We start from the raw sequence: 19,367 nt of genomic DNA on the forward strand, positions 1-19,367 counted from the left end.
AACCAAATAGTTTCAATTTCACTGCTTGTGATTGGTCAGTTTATATTTTGTATTTCTTCCTGGTTCAGTCTCAGAAGGTTGTGCTTTTCTAAGAATTTGTCCATTTCTTCCAGGTTGTCCATTTTATTGGCATATAGTTGCTTGTAGTAATCTCTCATGATCTTTTGTATTTCTGCAGTGTCAGTTGTTACTTCTCCTTTTTCATTTCTAATTCTGTTGCTTTGAGTCTTCTCCCTTTTTTTCTTGATGAGCCTGGCTAATGGCTTATCAATTTTGTTTATCTTCTCAGAGAAGCAGCTTTTAGTTTTATTGATCTTTCCTATTGTTTCCTTCATTTCTTTTTCATTTATTTCTCATCTGATCTTTATAATTTCTTTCCTTTTGCTAACTGGGGTTTTTTTGGTTCTTCTTTCTCTAATTGCTTTAGGTGTAAGGTTAAGTTGTTATTTGAGATGTTTCTGTTTCTTGAGGTAGGATTGTATTGCTGTAAACTTCCCTCTTAAAACTGCTTTTGCTGCATCCCATAGGTTTTGCATCATTGTGTTTTCATTGTCATTTGTTTCTAGGTATTTTTTGATTTCCTCTTTGATTTCTTGGTGATCTCTTGGTTATTTAGTAGCATATTGTTTAGCCTCCATGTGTTTGCATTTTTTACAGTTTTTTTTCCTGTAATTGATATCTAGTCTCATAGAGTTGTGGTTGGAAAAGATACTTGATACGCTTTCAATTTTATTAAATTTAGCAAGGCTTGATTTGTGACCCAAGATATGATCTATCCTGGAGAATGTTCCAGGAGCACTTGAGAAGAAAGTGTATTCTGTTGTTTTTGGATGGAATATCCTATAAATATCAATTAGTCCATCTTGTTTAATGTGTCATTTAAAGCTTGTGTTTCATTATTTATTTTCATTTTGGATGATCTGTCCATTGGTGAAAGTAGGGTGTTAAAGTCCCCAGTATGATTCTGTTACTGTCCATTTCCCCTTTTATGGCTGTTAGCATTTGCCTTATGTATTGAGGTGCTCCTATATTGGATGCATAAATGTTTACAATTGTTATATCTTCTTCTTGGATTGATCCCCTGATCATTCTGTAGTGTCCTTCTTTGTGTCTTGTAATAGTCTTTATTTTAAAGTCTATTTTGTCTGATATGAGAATTGCTACTCCAGCTTTCTTTTGATTTCCATTTGCATGGAATATCTTTTTCCATCCCCTCACTTTCAGTCAGTATGTGTCCCTAGGTCTGAAGTGGGTCTCTTGTAGATAGCATATATATGGGTCTTGTTTTTGTATCCCTTCAGCCAGTCTATGTCTTTTGGTTGGAGCATTTAATCCATTTACATTGAAGGTAATTATGGATATGTATGTTCCTATTACCATTTTCTTAATTGTTTTGGGTTTGTTTTTGTAGGTCTTTTCCTTCTCTTTTGTTTCCTGCCTAGAGAAGTTCCTTTAGCATTTGTTGTAAAGCTGGTTTGGTGGTGCTGAATTCTCTTAACTTTTGCTTGTCTGTAAAGGTTTTAATTTCTCCTTCGAATCTGAATGAGATCCTTGCTGGGTAGAGTAATCTTGGTTTTTCTCTACCAAGAGAAATCTAGGGTTTTCCCTTTCATCACTTTAAATATGTCCTGCCCTCCCTTCAGGCTAGCAGAGTTTCTGCTGAAAGATCAGCTGTTAACCTTATGGGGATTCCCTTGTATGATATTTATTACTTTTCCCTTGCTGCTTTTAATGTTTTTTCTTTGTATTTAATTTCTGATAGTTTGATTAATATGTGTCTTGGCATGTTTCTCCTTGGATTTATTCTGTATGGGACTCCCTGCGCTTCCTGGACTTTACTATTTCCTTTCCCATGTTAGGGAAGTTTTCAACTATAATCTCTTCAAATATTTTCTCAGACCCTTTCTTTTTCTCTTCTTCTTCTGGGACCCCTATAATTCCAATGTTGGTGCGTTTAATGTTTTCCCAGAGGTCTCTGAGACTGTCCTCAATTCTTTTCATTCTTTTTTCTTTATTCTGCTCTGTGGTAGTTATTTCCACTATTTTATCTTCCAGGTCTCTTATCCATTCTTCTGCCTCCGTTATTCTGCTATTGAGTCCTTCTAGAGAATTTTAATTTCACTTATTGTGTTGTTGATCATTGTTTGTTTGCTCTTTAGTTCTTCTAGGTCCTTGTTAAACGTTTCTTCTGTTTTCTCTCTTCTATTTCCAAGATTTTGGATCATCTTTACTATTATTACTCTGAATTCTTTTTCAGGTAGACTGCCTATTTCCTCTTCATTTTTAAGTTACTGTGTTTGGGGTCTCCTTATCGCAGGCTGCTGGTTCATAGTTCCCATTGTTTTTGCTGTCTGCCCCCAGTGGGTAAGGTTGGTTCATTGGGTTGTGTAGGCTTCCTGGTGGAGGGGATTGGTGCCTGTGTTCTGGTGGGTGGGGCTGAATATTGTCTTTCTGCTGGGCCGGGCCAAGTCTGGTGGTGTGTTTTGGGGTGTCTATGAACTTAGTATGATTTTAGGCAGCCTCTCTGCTCATGGGTGGGGTTGTGTTCCTCTCTTGCTAGTTGTTTGGCATGGGGCGTCCAGCACTGGAGCTTGCTGGCCGTTGAGTGGATCTGGGTCTTAGCGTTGAGATGGAGATCTCTGGGAGAGCTCTCATCGAATGATATTATGTGGTGCCGGGAGGTCTCTTGTGGTCCAATGTCCTGAACTTGGCTCTCCCACCTCAGTAGCTCAGGCCTGACACCTGAGCACCAAGACCCTGTCAGCCACATCGCTCAGAAGACAAGGGAGAAAAAAAGAAAGAAAAAAAAATAATAAATAAATAAATAATTTTAAATTATTAAAATAAAAAAGTAATAATAATTTTTTCAGAAAAGAAGGGAGCAAGAAAACCAATAAACAAATCCACCAATGATAACAAGTGCTAAAAACTATACTAAGATAACCATAAAAATCCAAAGCAAATTAGTCGCATACAGCAAACCCCAAGTCTACAGTTGATCCCAAAGTCCCCTGACTCAATTTTGGGATGATTCATTGTCTATTCAGGTATTCCACAGATGCAGGGTACATCAAGTTGATTGTGGGGATTTAATCCGCTGCTCCTGAGGCTGCTGGGAGAGATTTCCCTTTCTCTTCTGTGTTCGCACAGCTCCTGGGGTTCAGCTTTGGTTTTGGCCCCACCTCTGCGTGTAGGTTGCCCTCAGGCATCTGTTCCCGCCCAGACATGAGGGGGTTAAAGCAGCGGCTGATTAGGGGGCTCTGGCTCACTCAGACCAGGGGGAGGGTGGGGTATGGTAGTTATAATTGGAATGCGGGGTGAGCCTGCAGCAGCAGAGGCCAGTGTGATGTTGCAACAGACTGAGGTGCACTGTGTGTTCTCCCAGGGAAGTTGTCCCTGAATCACGGGACCCTGGCGATGGCAGGCTCCCGGGGGGTGGGGGAGGTGTGGATAGTGACCTGTGCTTGCACACAGGATTCTTGGTGGCTGCAGCAGCAGTGTTAGCACTTCATGCCCGTCTCTGGTGTCTGAGATGATAGCCGCGGCTCACACCCATCTCTGGAGCTCATTTAGGCAGTGCTCTACCTTCTGTGCGCAGACGGGGAAGGAATCCCCTCTCCTCCTGCACCCCGATACAATGGTCTCTTGCCTCTTAGGCAGCTCCAGACTTTTTCCCGGACTCCCTCCCGGCTAGCTGTGGCTCACTAGACCCCTTCAGGCTGTGTTCACGCAGCCAACCCCAGTCCTCTCCCTGGGATCTGACCAACGAAGCCCGAGCCTCAGCTGCCAGCCCCCACCGGCCCCTGCGGGTGAGCAGACAAGCCTCTCAGGCTGGTGAGTGCTGGTCGGCACCAATTCTCTGTGCAGGAATCTCTCTGCTTTGCCTTCTGCACCCCTGTTGCTGCGCTCTTCTCCGTGGCTCTGAAGCTTCCCCCCCTTTCCACACCCCATCTCCACCAGTGAAGGGGCCGTAATGTGTGGAAACTTTTCCTTCTTCACAGCTCCCTCCCAGAGGTGCAGGTCCCGTCCCTATTCTTTTGTTTCTGTTTTTCCTTTTTTCTTTTGCCCTACCCAGGTACGTGGGGATTTTCTTGCCTTTTGGGAAGTCTGAGGTCTTCTGCCAGCGTACAGTAGGTGTTCTGTAGGAGTTGTTCCACATGTAGATGCATTTTTGACGTATTTATGGGGAGGAAGGTGACCTCCACGTCTTACTCCTCTGCCATCTTGAAGGTCCCCCCACCTGCACTCTTGTCTGATGGTTTTCTCTGGCCTCTAGATCCCACTTTGCCTAGGATCATATGTGCTGGAGAAATAACACACCAGGAACTGCCCTCCACCAATTAACTCAAGAGTGGGTTATAAATACCCCAGCTCTTTCACTCCTTGGGTGGGATAACTCTGGCCTGAGGGGAGGGTGTGTTCTAAACCATTTCTCAGAGTTCCCCAGCAGGATTAAGCTCCAGTTGCCCACAGAGGTAATTTCCTGGGTCAGACTTCATTTACTGGCTTCCTTTTCTTCCCCAGTTCCCCACAAGTGTTTCTATGAGCATCTCCCAAATAAATGCCTTGATCAAGTCATTATTGCAAAATTCGCTTCAAGGAGAACCTACACTGAGACAGCTAAAAGAGATAAAAGTGAGCATCTGAGGAAAAGAAAATGGAAAGGAGAACAGAATGCCTTTTAACTATGACCCATGAGCCTGTTTTTTGAATTTTTCCTTTTCCTAAAATTCTCCTGTTCTAGTAGGAAATTGATGTCTCTGCTTGAATTGCTGAAAAGAACTTACGAAAGTCAGAAGCTGAACAGAACCTCCTTTGCCTGCCTAGTTAGACTTTCAGGCTGTTTCAGAGGTAGCGGGCTCGTCCTAAGTCTGCAGTTCAGACAAGGAAACTGGCTGGAAGGTCAGTCCAACACCCTATGTTTTCCATGGCTATTGAATTCAGAGAAGTAACTATCCATAGGCACAAACTGTATTCAAACCCCAGGTATCTTTTTATTATTGCTAGTTTGAAATAGGTAGCATTAGTTGGACTCTTTTCAAAAATTTTAGTTCTTTGAAGATGAAAAGAAAAGCATTCCAGAGGCCAGTTTTTCTCTCTGTTATTTTAGGAAGATGTAAAATTGTCAAGTATCTCAGAATCCATATTGGGTTCCTAGCGCTCACTCTGTCTCTGTCTCTCTCTCTTTTACAAAATCGCCTTGGTGGATAGAGTTGGTGCTACTTTCTACTCAAGTCAGATCTTCATCAGCAGTACTTTAATGGTGTAGGGATGGTGGGAAGAGAAGGAAAAATAGTTACCTATATTCCTCAAAGCCCAACCATATTATCCTGACATCCTGACAGCTTTTCACAGACTTCCCTTATCACATTTCAGTGTCTACTAATATCTCTAGTCTGTTGACTTTCTCATACATTCAACAGCTGAGTCCTTACAGTTTTTTGAAACCTTCAAGCTATGATAGATCTCTGATTGCCAGTCTTTCATGGGACTTAACTTCATTTGGACACATTCTTAACTCTGTTCTCCTAATACCAAATGAAATGCCAAAACCAACTTGGGTTCAGGGTCTGTCTGTCCCTTATGTCCAGGCAGGGCAGAAAACACCCACAAAGTGCCGCTGACCATAGATGAAGTCCTCCAAAAAAAACCAGGTAAACTGAGGTTAGCATTGCATCATTCAACCCCGTGACACTTGTGGATTAAGAAATCGTATACCAAAAATGTCATCCAAACCTCAGACTCAGCAATACTACTGAGTCATTATCAGTGGGGTACAGATTTCCATTTGCTTTTATCTGTGGTCATGATGAATTTGTGCTGCCCCAGGCACACTTCTTACTGTTATCCAAGTAGCCAGAGGAACAAGTTAGCACAGCAAAATAAACTGGCCTGTGAGGGGATCCCATGGGTGACTTTGGTCCCTGGGGGGCTCAGCTCCCCCAAACAAGCTAGTAACTGAACACTGGCAGCCATTCTTGAGCTGTTTACTGTGAAAGGCATTTGATGTAAAATTCCAGCTCTATTCCTTCATGAGACTACACTTCCTTGGTCCTCTTCTTATTTTCTAGGCCTTTCTCACTTCCCCTTCTCTGCCCCTGGCCATTCTGGGCTTCCTGGTGCACCTGTAGCCCAAGTACTGCTCCAACCTTCATAAACTCCAAGACTGACACAAAGTTACTGTAGAAAAATCAGCAGAGATGCTAAATAGTTAGCCCTGAATGTTAGAAACAACTTTCTGCAAATTGACAGTGGGTAGTATGCAGGGTATTCCTGAAATCTCCTGTAGGCATCCACAAGGCCAAACCTAAGGAAACATTTCCAACCCTCATGCAAAACAGACACACTCGAAGGCCAAGAGAAACCACACTGCCTGAGTTACAGGCTTTATTTTAAAATATTTCTCAAAAAAAATTAATATTAAAAAAATATATTTTCTCAGTAAGAGTTTGTTCCTTTCCCAGAATACTGGAGCAGAATAGGTTCTGGCAAGGGTCTCTAGAATATCCCATTTGAACATGTGAATATTAAAATTGTTGAAGTCTATAAAAATGTTTTCAATTTCATATTGCTCATATTCCCATTACATTGTTGTAGATTATTTTTGCAATCTGAGTCTGATTCCTCCCCATCCTCTTCTAACTCATGCCCTTTTAACCTCACTTTAGGACACCTTCTAAGGCTCTGAGACTGAGCATATGTGATAGTTTTTAAAAATTATTTTTGATTTTGACTTTGTCATTGTCCTCTTAGAGTCAGGCAGCATGTTGCATTGGAAAAAATCCTGCCAGTGATACCAAACACCAAAGTTCTAGTACAAACTACCATTACCAGATGTGAAACTTTAGGTAAATCACTAAGGGCCTCCATTTTCTCAACAGTAAAAATGGGGACTTAGACTAGACCATTTCTAAAGGTCTTCCCTCCCTCTTTAACATCTTGACAATAATTTCAGTATTTGTCATTAAACTGTTTTGAGTAGATTTGGGACACTGCTATAATCTTTACAAAGTGCAGTTAAGTACTACGCCATTGAGGACCATTCAGCATTACCCCCAAACACAAACTGAATTGGGTGGAACACCATATAAACTTCATTTATTTGTAATTTTAGTCCCCAGTTGTCTCATTTAAATATGAATTTAAAACATTCAAAACACTTAGGTACTCTGATGTCATAAATTACATTTTTACTATTACAATATTATTTACTATTGTAAAGTGATTTCCAAGAAGGGTCATTCTGCTGTAGAGAATTTCTGGACCCGTATTTATTTCCTTTAAACTATGACTTAACCTCCGCATACACTAAGAGAGTCTCTGTGTTGCTTTAGTTGAACCAACAATGTTTGGGGAGAAATGGATAGCCACATGGACTGAAGATGAGATTTTTTCCCCCCAACTTTGTTCCTAATCACTGACAAAGACATTGGATGAGGCTACCATTATTTTAATCTCTAAATCTTTGCTCATAATCATACAATAGTTTCTCATCCTTCTCCTTATACACTTTCTCAGAATAATTTCCTCATTCTTCTTGTAATATCACAAAAATTTGTGGTTATAAGCTAGCTGAACAAAGACCCTATCAGGTTCAGTATTTGGAAATGTCAGATGTCTAGTTGTTAATCAGGGCTTATTATTAATGCAAGTATTAATTAACATAAATGACTAAGAAATAGCTCAAGAATCAGGGCATAAATGTTTGTCTTTTCAATTAAACGATACTGTAAATAATAAATTAGGGGGAAAGCTTTGGATAATCAGGAATACCAAAGACAATTGGGATATATTTTAATATAGTCGAGTTGCAAAGCCATTAGTTAATAGCTCTGCTTTGATTTTTGCCTCACCACACAATTGGGAGCAAACAAAAGTGTGAGTATGTGCGTGTGTTTAGCAGAGGCTCTATTCAGTAACAATTATTAATTAACTCAGGGTCAATGCCAAGAAGCCAAGACAAATGAATGGCCTGGTGGTTCAGAGGGGACTCAGGGCCTGGATATGTTTCACAGCAACACAAATCCCATGTAAGTTATTTAGCCAGTCAACCCTTGCAGGGGACTCAAACCCACTCTTGGTGAGCCCTGGCTCACCAATATGTCAGGAATATTTGGACAGCATGATTGAATTTAAGGGGAAAGAAAGACTTACAATTCCAGATTCTGACATGGTCTACAAACCAATGCTAGATATTAGATATCCAGTAGACTACCAATATGCCTCCCAATCACTTCTTTCCCATGTTCTCCAGGGTCCCCAGATAATCCATGTGGATTAAATGAAAGGAAATCACCTTCTCCCTCTAAAACCTCAAACTGGTTTCCTAGTCCTGTTATTATTCATTTTCCTGAATCCATCCCCAAAGCCACGCCATAGCCAAATTTGGGCCCTGGTGAATGCTCAGGTGGACCATTGCAGCAATTGATTGGGCGCTGGGATCTTCCCCCTGCAATTGACTAATCCCGATCCCAATTCAGATTCTTTCATGCCCATCACCCTGAAGATAGAGTGCAAACTATAGAGTGTTACACCCAAGGTCCTTCAGGAGTTGAGCTGTGCCTCCAGGCTCACTTCTTAAAAAGTACCCCATGTAAGGAACCTCTTGCTCCAGGCAAACTGAACAACCAGCAGCCGATCCCCGGACTTGGCACACATGGACGTGCCTTTAATCAGTCTTCTTCTGCCCAAGGTGCCATTCCTCTTCACTTCCTTATCTTCCTGGAGAAATTCAGTGGATCCTTCAAGATCTGGCCCAAGTTCTCTACAGCTATAATTGTTTCAAAACCATATCTTGCTATGCTTGAGGGTAGTGGCCATTATATTCATAATTGTTTCCCCCCTTCAGATTTCATCTTCCACTATTCTCTCTGGCCTTCTTTCTGTTCTCTGGCCATGCCAAGTCTCAGAGCTTTTCCTCTGGCTCTCCCCTTTGCCTAGAGATCCCTTCCCTGTCCCCATATGTGCTCTTCACAGGACTGCCTCATTCAAGTCTTAGCTCAAATGTCACCTCTGCAGAGAGGCAATCCTTACTGTCCCAGATCTAAAGTAGCCTCCCCCAATATTCTTCTAATCATTCTTTTATTATCCTGTTTGCATTTGTCTCCATCAGAAATGAACTTGTTTATCTTCATGTTTATTTGTTCTCTCCCCAGCTTTCCCACTCCTCACTAGAACATATTTCTCTGCCTAGGATATAGCAACCTTGTCTATGCATTCACTCATGTAGCCCCAGTGCCTACAACAGTGGCTGACACATAGCAGGTATTAATAAATATCTTTGGAATTAGTGTATATAGGGTTTGCAACTGTAGGAATGGATATAAACAGGATTATTTTATGAGTATAGGTTTCCTGGTGAGTGGAAATAAAAAGGTGGACATCCTAATCAACCTTTCCCTCCTTCCCACCTCTCTAGAAACTGTGCCGAGTCATTATTTGAATGTTTTTACCTTTTGTCTTTCACAATTGTCTTTTCATGTCAAGAATGCATTAAGGCATAACTTTTTCAAGACCTTTTAGAGTATAGACACTGGAGCCAAACCATTTAGAGTTATGTCCCAGTTCTGTCTGTGTATGACCTTAGGCAAGCAATTCAATCTCTTTATGCCACAGTTTCCACATCTATAAAAATGATGGGGGCTTCCCTGGTGGTGCAGTGGTTAAGAATCCGCCAATGCAGGGGTCACGGGTCCAGGAAGATCCCACATGCCGCAGAGCAACTAAGCCCGTACACGACAACTACTGAGCCTGCGCTCTAGAGCCCGCAAGCCAAAACTACTGAGCCCGCGTGCCACAACTACTGAAGCCTGCGCGCCTAGAGCCCGTGCTCCGCAACAAGAGAAGCCACTGCAATGAGAAGCCCATGCACCGCAACGAAGAGTAGCCCCCGCTCGCCGCAACTAGAGAAAGTCCGTGCACAGCAATGAAGACCCAATGCACCTAAAAATAAATAAACAAATAAAATAAATTTATTTAAAAAAAAATGATGCCTGCCTCATGGGATTGTTGGGATAATTACAAGAATATGTGCAAAACAATCAGACAATGGCCATAGCAAGTGCAATATACATGTTAATCATTAATATTAGTTGTTTTCTATCATGTGGAGACAGGACACAATTGAAAAATCCAAATAAAAGCAGTATCTGTGGGAGATTAATGTGATGGGGCAAGTGTGTGCAACAGAGAAATGAGAACAACAGAACTTTTGCTTCCAGAAATTCAAAATAATATAGTTTATTAATTTTACATTTAGATGTTTGTGATACACACACATATAGAGGAAATCTGAAAGTTATTTAGAGTACCTCCATGATTTTGTGTTGAATGTTATACATTTTATTTTAAAATAATAAAGTTCATCTTAAATTTTATTATTTTAAAATAAAAACCATTATATCAAAATCTCAAGCATTTAAAAAATTGTAAAGGCCATGATTCAAGTCAACAATTCTGTATTTTGAGATTTGGTGGGTAAACATGATTTCATTTGTCTATGAAGAATTTACTCTGTTCCCTTCTTGCTTTTTCAAGGTTTTCAAAAGTGATCATTCCTTTTGGCAGCTGCAACTTACTCTTTTCTGTTTCCAGTATGTTCTCGGCTTCACCTTAAATAAAGTACAGAAATGTGCAAGGTGACAAAGGGGTCATCAGCATTTTGTGAGAAGACCTACTTGTTGTGTTCCAGTGACATGCTGTAACACTGTGTGGAGGCATGCCCCCAGATCTCACAGTTAAATGTTTCACCCACTGTCCCCAGTGAAGTGACCTCCCAAAGGAAACACATTAATGAATCCTGAAGATTCATAATGAGATAAATCAGATGCCAGAGACTTTGTTTGACAGAAGACAGCATTTTAAAATGTAGAAGAGAAAGAATACCAAGTAATATTTTTTTTCCTTGAAGGAAAGTCAGGATGATAACTATTAGTTGTGTTAGGAGGGGTTTAGGGTGGTGAAACCCCATATAGTTCTTCTTGTTGCCCCTTATTATATCATAAGTGACGTGAGAAGAAAATAAAGTTTACTAAAAAACTCTAATTTTTCAGGAAAGCTAATCTTTGACTTGAAACTACTTATAAATACCCCAAATAATATTAAATGTTCTTTAGTCCATATATACATATATCCATACACATATACACATTTTTATAAACAATTCCTCTTAAATAATAGCTAGTAATTTCTTGGGCACAGTGACATTTGCCAACTTTTATTGTTGAAGACTAGCGAAATTTTGAAAAACTATAATATATATTGTTGACATTCCATAAACTTTCCTTGGGAATAAAGGCAGTTGTTTTCTTGAAATATTCCTCTTTTAATGCACAATTAATTTATACTCCAAACCCAACAGGGCAGGCTACAATTTGCAAATTATCACAGCATTCCAACAATCTGCAAACATTTTTTTTTCTCAGTCTTAAATACTAAGTAAAAATCATTATAAAATTGTATGTAATCGGGCAGGCTGTTGATGACAGACTAGATGTTTCCATGGGAGAGTGCCTTCCATATGGCAGATTCTTAGTATGTGTTTACAGAATGGCTGATAATAAAGTCAATTAAACAGGAAGTATATAGCTTGGGGTCATCTCTAGTTAACAGGGCTATATATTATAAACTAAACTTTTTAATATGGTAAGTTTCCTGGTGGATTCTAAAGTTTTTTTTTTTTTTAAACAGGAAATTTCCACAACATGCCTTGGAAGTTAAATTTTTATATTCTATAGACTCTGATGGACCTGTAATAAAATTACTTCCCAATTATACAATCAAAATATTCCTAGAAAATAAATTTGCTCTCCATTAGTAATACGTTCAAGTGCATGCTGTATAATAGAGTTGAGATTTCTTAATACTACATACTAACTTTTATGAGGGACTGAGAACTCTAATGTTCTTATAAACAGTGAGACATAGTTGAGCTCAGACTAATGAATTCTTAAGCAGATGAGTAACATGAACCTGAGCAGGTTATTGAAATGAGTTTTAACATAAGTAAATCAGTTTTGTACAGTTAGTTTCCAGCTTAAAATGGAATTATACTCCAAAAGTTAACTTGTAGATCAGTGTTTTAGAACTCAGAATACATTTTCCCACAGTAATATATGCTATAAATAAATTTCTAGGCCATCAACAAAACAGTTTAGCCCACAATATAGCTGAACTATGATACCAATAATGTCTGACCCCAAAGGACATTTTCACATAGTTTCTATGTGGAAAATGTACTTCTATTTTCAAAGGGGAATTTTTAAGAACATATCATCCCTCCATATCCCTAAGTTTGTGAATGAAATGTTCTACTGCCTACTCCCAATACCTGCACCTTCTCCTTTCCCATACTAAACCAGTCCCCACAGAGCCTCAGGGATAGTGATGGGCCTACAGCCCAGGAGAGAACAGGATGGCAAAAATGAAGGCTTGGGAAAGCACTGTTTCCAGCATGCTCTGGGTTGAAGGCTTGAGGAGTAGGGAAATAGGGATCCTCATGAGAGGTGTGTAGTGGTGGGAATTTGGAAGACATGGATATCCTAGACTAATGGGAAACTCTGTCTTCTTGGGACAGGAATGGCATCTGTGGCAGCAGGGCTATTTTCTAGGGCAATAAAAGCCAGAGTTCAGTGAGAGCAGCACAGTACTGGTGAAAATTTAACAATCAGCTTTCCAGAACAAAAACAAATGTACATAAGTTTATTATGTACATAAGTTTATTATAAATTCTACATATATGAAATATATGTAGCATACAATTTATAAATAATAATAACATGTACAGTACCCTTTATCATAAATTCCATATAGCAAATTGATCCTCAAAGAATGTTTTTATTGATTTTGCTGAACTCTTTTATCCATAGCTCGCCTAAGCAGTTGATGAGAAAGTATAATTTCAACATGAATGATGGTTGGTGTTTTCATTTACGTTAATGAGTAGGACAAAAGTGAAACAGTGACATATGTTGGAACTTTAGTTGTTTGAGAATATTGTGGACTTTGTTGAATCAGATAACAGTTTTCAAATATTAGGACATTTCTTGAATTTTTTTATGCTATTCACAACATAACGGATATGGACACAACACACTTTTAAGACTAATACACATTATTAACATTTTCTTCATCATTTTCTTAAGTCTAGACCACGGGTTGGCAGACTTTCTTAAAGGGCCAGATACTAAATATTTTAGGCTTGTGGGGACTTACATATCTGTTGCAGTGACTCGGCACTGTCATGGAAATGAAAAAGCAGAAATGAATGGGTATGTCTGTGTTCCAGTAAAACTATATTCAGAAATAGGTGGCCAGCCTGCAGATCATAGTTTGTCAACCCCTGATCTAGACAATCAACAAAATAGTAAGTCAAGCCTTGATTTGGTATTTGTAGATTTCCATGGTGTAAATACTCCCACCATGACCACCTTCAAGCTGACATACCAATGGGATGTCACTGAAGTCAGAGTTGTATCTGTATTTTATTATGTCTATATATTGTATCTGCATTTTCACCATACAGATACAGTAGATATACATAACTTAAAAGAATAGATATACATAACTTAAGAGTACAGATATTTGTAAAATAATTAGAAACTAAGTTCTGATTATTTATTATTGTTTTAAATATAATTTAATATTATGTATTTTCTGTAATTTATTTAATTTTAAGTTTATATAATTTAATTTTTTAAAAAATTTTATTGGAGTATAGCTGATTTACAATGTTGTGTTAGTTTATGTAATTTAATTTTTAATAATGACTGTATTTAACAACCAGCTTACAAAATTCCTAAACATTTGACAGTTGGTTCTTGTGAGCTGGTATGAGGTGACTCCAGCATACCACTATGTGAGAGGGGGTAGAAATATCGGTCATTGGTAGCTCAGGGAGAGTCTTGTCAGAATTTTCATAAGTCAAGGGGGTGTGAGGAGTGGATCCTGGAACCAGAAAATGTATCAGAAATTGAGACTCTGGTTTATCAAAGACTTACCTTTCATTCTTTGTATAAGGGTCCCGTAGCCCATGTCATACTGGTAGGTAAGGACAAAGCCTAATGGAACGATAGGGAAGAGGAAGGCAGGCTTCTTCTTTTTAATTGCTCTGATTCAAGAACAAAAAGGAATGAATATCAAGGAATAACCTGTAAATAAATATCTCTGTACTTGATGAAAGGAAAAAAGTTATCCGCTTTTGGGAAGAATATCCTCCATTTCAGAAGTTACTTAATTCTTCTATGGAAATAGGATTTGCTTACCCATAATCCCTCAGCAGATTCTGCAGTTCTTGGGTAGGGTCTATGATTTGTTCATCTTTATTTGATGTTGAGGCTCAGATTACTCATTTTAAAAATATTTAAGTATTGATATCTATCCCTTAGGGACTGTGGAGATGAATTTGTAGAGACTTCCTTCTGTCTTGGTGCAAAGTCAGTCCTCTCTCTTACTTATAAAATGGAGAAAAGTACAGAAGAAATCTAAGAAACTAAAGGAAGAATTAACTATTACTGTCCTGGTTCTACAGAGTTACCGCCAAGGACTAAGCTATCAGGGTTACTTTGTTTGCCTATACGTGTACTATTTGGATCAAAGTCCTATCTTGGCCAACTTAATAATATGATCATGGCAGAGACAAAAAGAAGTAGAAGAAAATTTTAAAGTAAGTAGCAAATATACCCAGCTGTTAAAGACACGGCTGCAATGCCAAAAAAAGTTCCAAAATATTTGAGGAATTCCCGAGACCAAGCAATCTGCATAGCCATTTGTCTTTCTCTCATTTCATTCTGCATCATTAGCTGCCTTTCCAGCTGAGGACAAAACAAAAGACAAAGTGTGGTTATTCATCTTTTGAATCCGAGCACAGAGTTAATAATTTGCTTTTCTAGTGGATTTTCTTTCTTCAATAGCTTTAACTCATGTTTTTTCTTTTTTTAATCTCAAGAGACTTTGACTAAAGTCCCTCTGGACTGCTATCCCCAACTGTAACCTTGGCAGTGAAATCTGGAATATATATGGAATAAGTATGATATTCTTCTTCAGCTCTTGTATGCATGCAGTCTGGAACATTTATCCAAGCCCAAAATATATGTTCAGCTTACTATATGAAATGTGAGAAAAATATCTATGTGCCTTTAAATACAGAAACACTTTATTGGCCTTAATTACCATTTGCACTGAAATCATTTTGTCTTCCAAAACCATCCAGCTCCACACTGAAATTCATTTGAAGTATTGGGTCCATATTGCATCATAATATGATGGTAGAGGGGTATTATTTTCAGACATCAATAGAGATTTTTCTTTGCCACATTTTTCTTGTTGCCTCAAGTCCTTCACCACTTTAGTCAGTGCCTTTCACTGCCTTAGAACAGAAAGCAGATACAGCCCAGAACACAGGAGACCGAATTTCTGAATGGATTTTTAGAAAATACATAGGAGAAGCAACAGTCTGAAAGCCCAAGCCCATTATTTTGAAAGAGTTAGATTCTTGAGAGAGAAAAGAGCTCTTTTTAAATTCTCAAATCTTGGCACTGTGTATCATTAGCAAAGCCTAGAGGATAGCAAGCATATAAACCATAGTGTGAGAGGAATGAGTAATAATGTGACTCAATTTTCCTTCCATGCCTTCTTTCTCCTGTGGGAAGGGACTGGAAGAGGAGAATGAGATTTTATGAACAAAGATGGGGCTTGGCTCCGTGACCCCTCCTGGGGGTTGAAGCCCCAGGGGATGTGATGGATTTCGAGTTTGAGAATCCTCAGACAGAGAGCACTTGTAGTTCTGCCTCCTGTCAAGAATTCTGGGAAGGGGCATCTAAAGTAAAGCAGAAATGGTTGCAGAGCAGATCTAGGCTTATAGAAGGCCTGAGAGAGGCCACCCCAGTCTCCCTCAGCTGCCAAGCGTTGTGGATAAAGTCTGCAAGGTTCCCAGGTCAACCTGGAGAGGGTCATAGAAGGTAGCTGATAATTGAAAGCATGTGGCTTACCAGAGAGTCACCAAAGCCTAGGGCCCAAGAACCCAATAATAGACACTTGGGTAAAAACTAAGGATATTCAAAAACTCTGAATACCCTAACTTTACTTATCTATAAATCTGAAACTATTCTAAAATTTAAGTTTATTTTTTAAAATGGTTATAAACAAATCTTATATTCTAGGTCTCTACTCTCTACCAATAAGAATAGAAGCAATCATCTCCATATATCATAGAGAAATTGTGAAAATCAGCAAGACTGTATATCTTCAATAAACTAAGTCTAGAGTTGAAAAAAAATCCATGCAGACCCTCTCTTTCATGGGCAAAAAATCCTGATGAAGGACATCATTGAGCTATAATGATAATTATCAATTAAAACTTTATTAATTACCACATACTTTATAAAATTGTGTTTAAAGTCACAGGTCTAGGTCCAAATACATTTTAAAATTCAAATTAATTAGTAAATTTTATCACCAAACTTTTTCAATAGCCATAAAGGGATAATTACATTAATGTAGTTATTAATTTATCAGTAATAGGCATTTTTTAACTAAATATACATTCATTTTCACCCTTCTTCCCCAAATATTGACACTAATAACAAGAGCAAAAGAGAACATGTACAGTAAGTTTCTGTAACAGTCTTTAACCCAAATCATAAATATAAAATTCTTTATCCTATTTTAAAAGAATTTTACACCTTTTTATAATAATTATTTTCCTATCTGTTACTTTTGATACTGCTTTATAGGACAATTTGAAATTAAAATGTTTCTCATTATGACTTCAGAGTAAGATGATTTTACAGGCTTAGCTGGTACTAGTTTAACAATTACAGAGCCACAATTAATTTTAAAGAGAATATAATAAAAGGGAGCTAGCTTATTAAAAATTACTGTTCAGGGACTTTCCTGGTGGCGCAGTGGTTAAGAATCCGCCTGCCAATGCAGGGGACATGGGTTCGATCCCAGGTCCGGGAAGATCCCACATGCCGCAGAGCAACTAAGCCCGTGTGCCACAACTACTGAGCCTGCGCTCTAGAGCCCGTGAGCCACAACTACTGAGCCCGCGTGCCACAACTACTGAAGCCCACACACCTAGAGCCCGTGCTCTGCAACAAGAGAAGCCACCGCAATGCGAAGCCCGCGCACCGCAACCAAGAGTAGCCCCCACTCGCTGCAACTAGAGAAAGCCGCGCGCAGCAGCAAAGACCCAACGCAGCCAAAAGTAAATAATAGATGAATTAATTTAAAAAATCATCATAGCGTTTCTTTAAAAAAAAAAATTATTGTTCATAGTAGAAACCACATTCTGACCACCTTCATAAAACTGTTACATCCACTCTTTCTTGTGTATTTTAACTCTTCAAACTCTTTGTTTAAAAAATATTAAGGGCAGCCACAAAATTAGTGACCTCAGTAATTTGTCAATCTTTTGAGTCTCAGAAGGGGCAACTATGTAAAGATCCACAGACCATTTAATACGTTTCCCTTTAATACAATCTTAAAATGATTAAATTTCATGTGGACACATAAAATATTTTCACAGCACAAAAAAGGCAACGACATTGTCCTATAAATTATCCTTATTGTAGTTTTAATTTTTTATTAATTAGAGCCTTTCCTATTTTTGAGAAATAATTAGGCCAACCTTGAAAAAAATCCGTATACTTCTGTGTTTTTAGTTTCCAACAGTCTTTTAATTTATGCATAATATATTCACATGTAATAGAAAAGTTGTCTTTTTATTTGCTTAACTGGACAATGCCAAAAAGCTATTCTGCACGTTTTGTCACAAAAGAGGTTTTGTTTTTATCAGAAATTAATATTTTATATTTGTCTATGCCTTTTTAAAATTAACAGAGACATTATTGATACCTTCTAAACTAAAAGCAAAATCAGAATTTCAGGTAAACAAACCATAAAGATCATTAAAATAAAGCAACCATAATGAAAGCTGTGACAAGTGGCATTTAACTTTAACTTGCTCTACAGATATTTTAAATGTTCAACATCCAGTAAGTAGTTTGGGAAGAATCTGGAACGGGAAATGAATAACAAATTGAAGCTTTTAAAAAATAAGTCCACTGTTTAATCAATGAGTTATGAAAATAATTGAAAATAAAATAATTGAAGTATTATTCAGAAGCTTAAAAGCTTTGGTTACAGCATCTTGTTACATACCTTCCAATAAAGATTACAACACAATTAAATCCACTCTTACTCTCAGATGTTTGTAAACAATAAGGTCACCCTATGTAAAAACTAAGAATTCCAGTTTGGCAAAAGCCCTTTATATTACTTATGGATTCTAAAATATATGGACTTTCTCCAGCAAGATCAGAAGATGCTGACAAGATGAGTAGAGCCTGGGAAAGAACGAAAGATCAATGACGTTCTCGTCCGTTATCTAAAATTCTTTAAAGACATAGCTCCTAACAGTGTCTGGTACATTATAAATGCTATTAACTGAAGTTGAAGACAATTCCAGAACTTAAGTAAAAAACAATAATAAGCGTATTTTCTTTTATCCTGGATTTCCTCATTTTAAAGAGTACATATTTCTTACTTTGATAATTAATGTTCCTCTATGTCAATCCTAGCTGTGCACAAAGCTAAGACCTCTATTCTATAATACTTAGAACAAAAAATCTTAGAAACAAAATATGCTTCAAAAATAAAATTAGAAAATCATTAAGATATTGTAAGATGCTTACTTCTACTTTATTGTGGCAGCTGATACACTGATAGGAATAATAATGTGGCTCACCAGGTGCTAAGCACTGTACTTAATTTACATATATTGACTTGCCTGCAAAACCCTATGAGGCTGGTCTATGAGTTGAAGATAATGGAATCCACTCCAATTAGTAATTTAAACAGAATGGGAATTATTGCAAGGTATTTGGCAGGTTAAGAATTCCTAGGGGAGCCATGGAAGTTAGTTTGTGTTCTATACTATCAGGAATAACATAGCAGGGAGAAATGCTCAGCCAGAACAGGGGACTCTCTTATGGGAACCCCACAGCTACTGCCTTCTGTCATAGATGCTTAGAACCAAATACTGAAATTCCACCTCCACATTCCCAAATGTCAGTCAGCTCCACTACAGTGATTACAAGAAGATCCAACATCTTCTAGAAGCTTTATACTGCCCATGTCCACCTCCCAGGTTTCCTTCAGGTGTGCCTAGTTGGCAGAACCATGTCAGATGTGAAACCCAGCTGCAAGAGTCTGAGAAATCTGCCTTTGGCTTTCCAGCCTCTGTTGTACTGGCAGGCACTCCATAAGGGAGTTGGATGGAATGGAAGCTGAGCAGAGGATGTATTGACTCAGTTTACAGTTGAGGAAACTGAGGATCAGAGTTCGATTGATTTTCCCTGTGGCCT

At 38.4% G+C, this 19,367-nt stretch overlaps 1 protein-coding gene across 3 annotated transcripts in view; it reads right to left on the minus strand.

The window, feature by feature from the left end:
• Window positions 1-10,055: 10,055 nt before the first annotated feature.
• Window positions 10,056-19,367, minus strand: part of PLGRKT (plasminogen receptor with a C-terminal lysine) — a 48,228-nt gene continuing 38,916 nt past the window's right edge. For all 3 annotated transcript variants that reach the window (XM_061199040.1, XM_061199042.1, XM_061199041.1), the window contains 3 exons: window positions 14,680-14,810; window positions 13,998-14,107; window positions 10,056-10,610 (listed from right to left, as the gene is read on the minus strand). In XM_061199040.1, the coding sequence (XP_061055023.1) occupies window positions 10,489-10,610; window positions 13,998-14,107; window positions 14,680-14,810 (363 nt within the window). In that variant the 3' untranslated portion in view covers window positions 10,056-10,488. The remainder of the gene's footprint in view (window positions 10,611-13,997; window positions 14,108-14,679; window positions 14,811-19,367) is intronic.

This window comes from Eubalaena glacialis, chromosome 9, assembly GCF_028564815.1.
Source record: "Eubalaena glacialis isolate mEubGla1 chromosome 9, mEubGla1.1.hap2.+ XY, whole genome shotgun sequence".
Lineage (NCBI taxonomy): Eukaryota > Metazoa > Chordata > Mammalia > Artiodactyla > Balaenidae > Eubalaena > Eubalaena glacialis.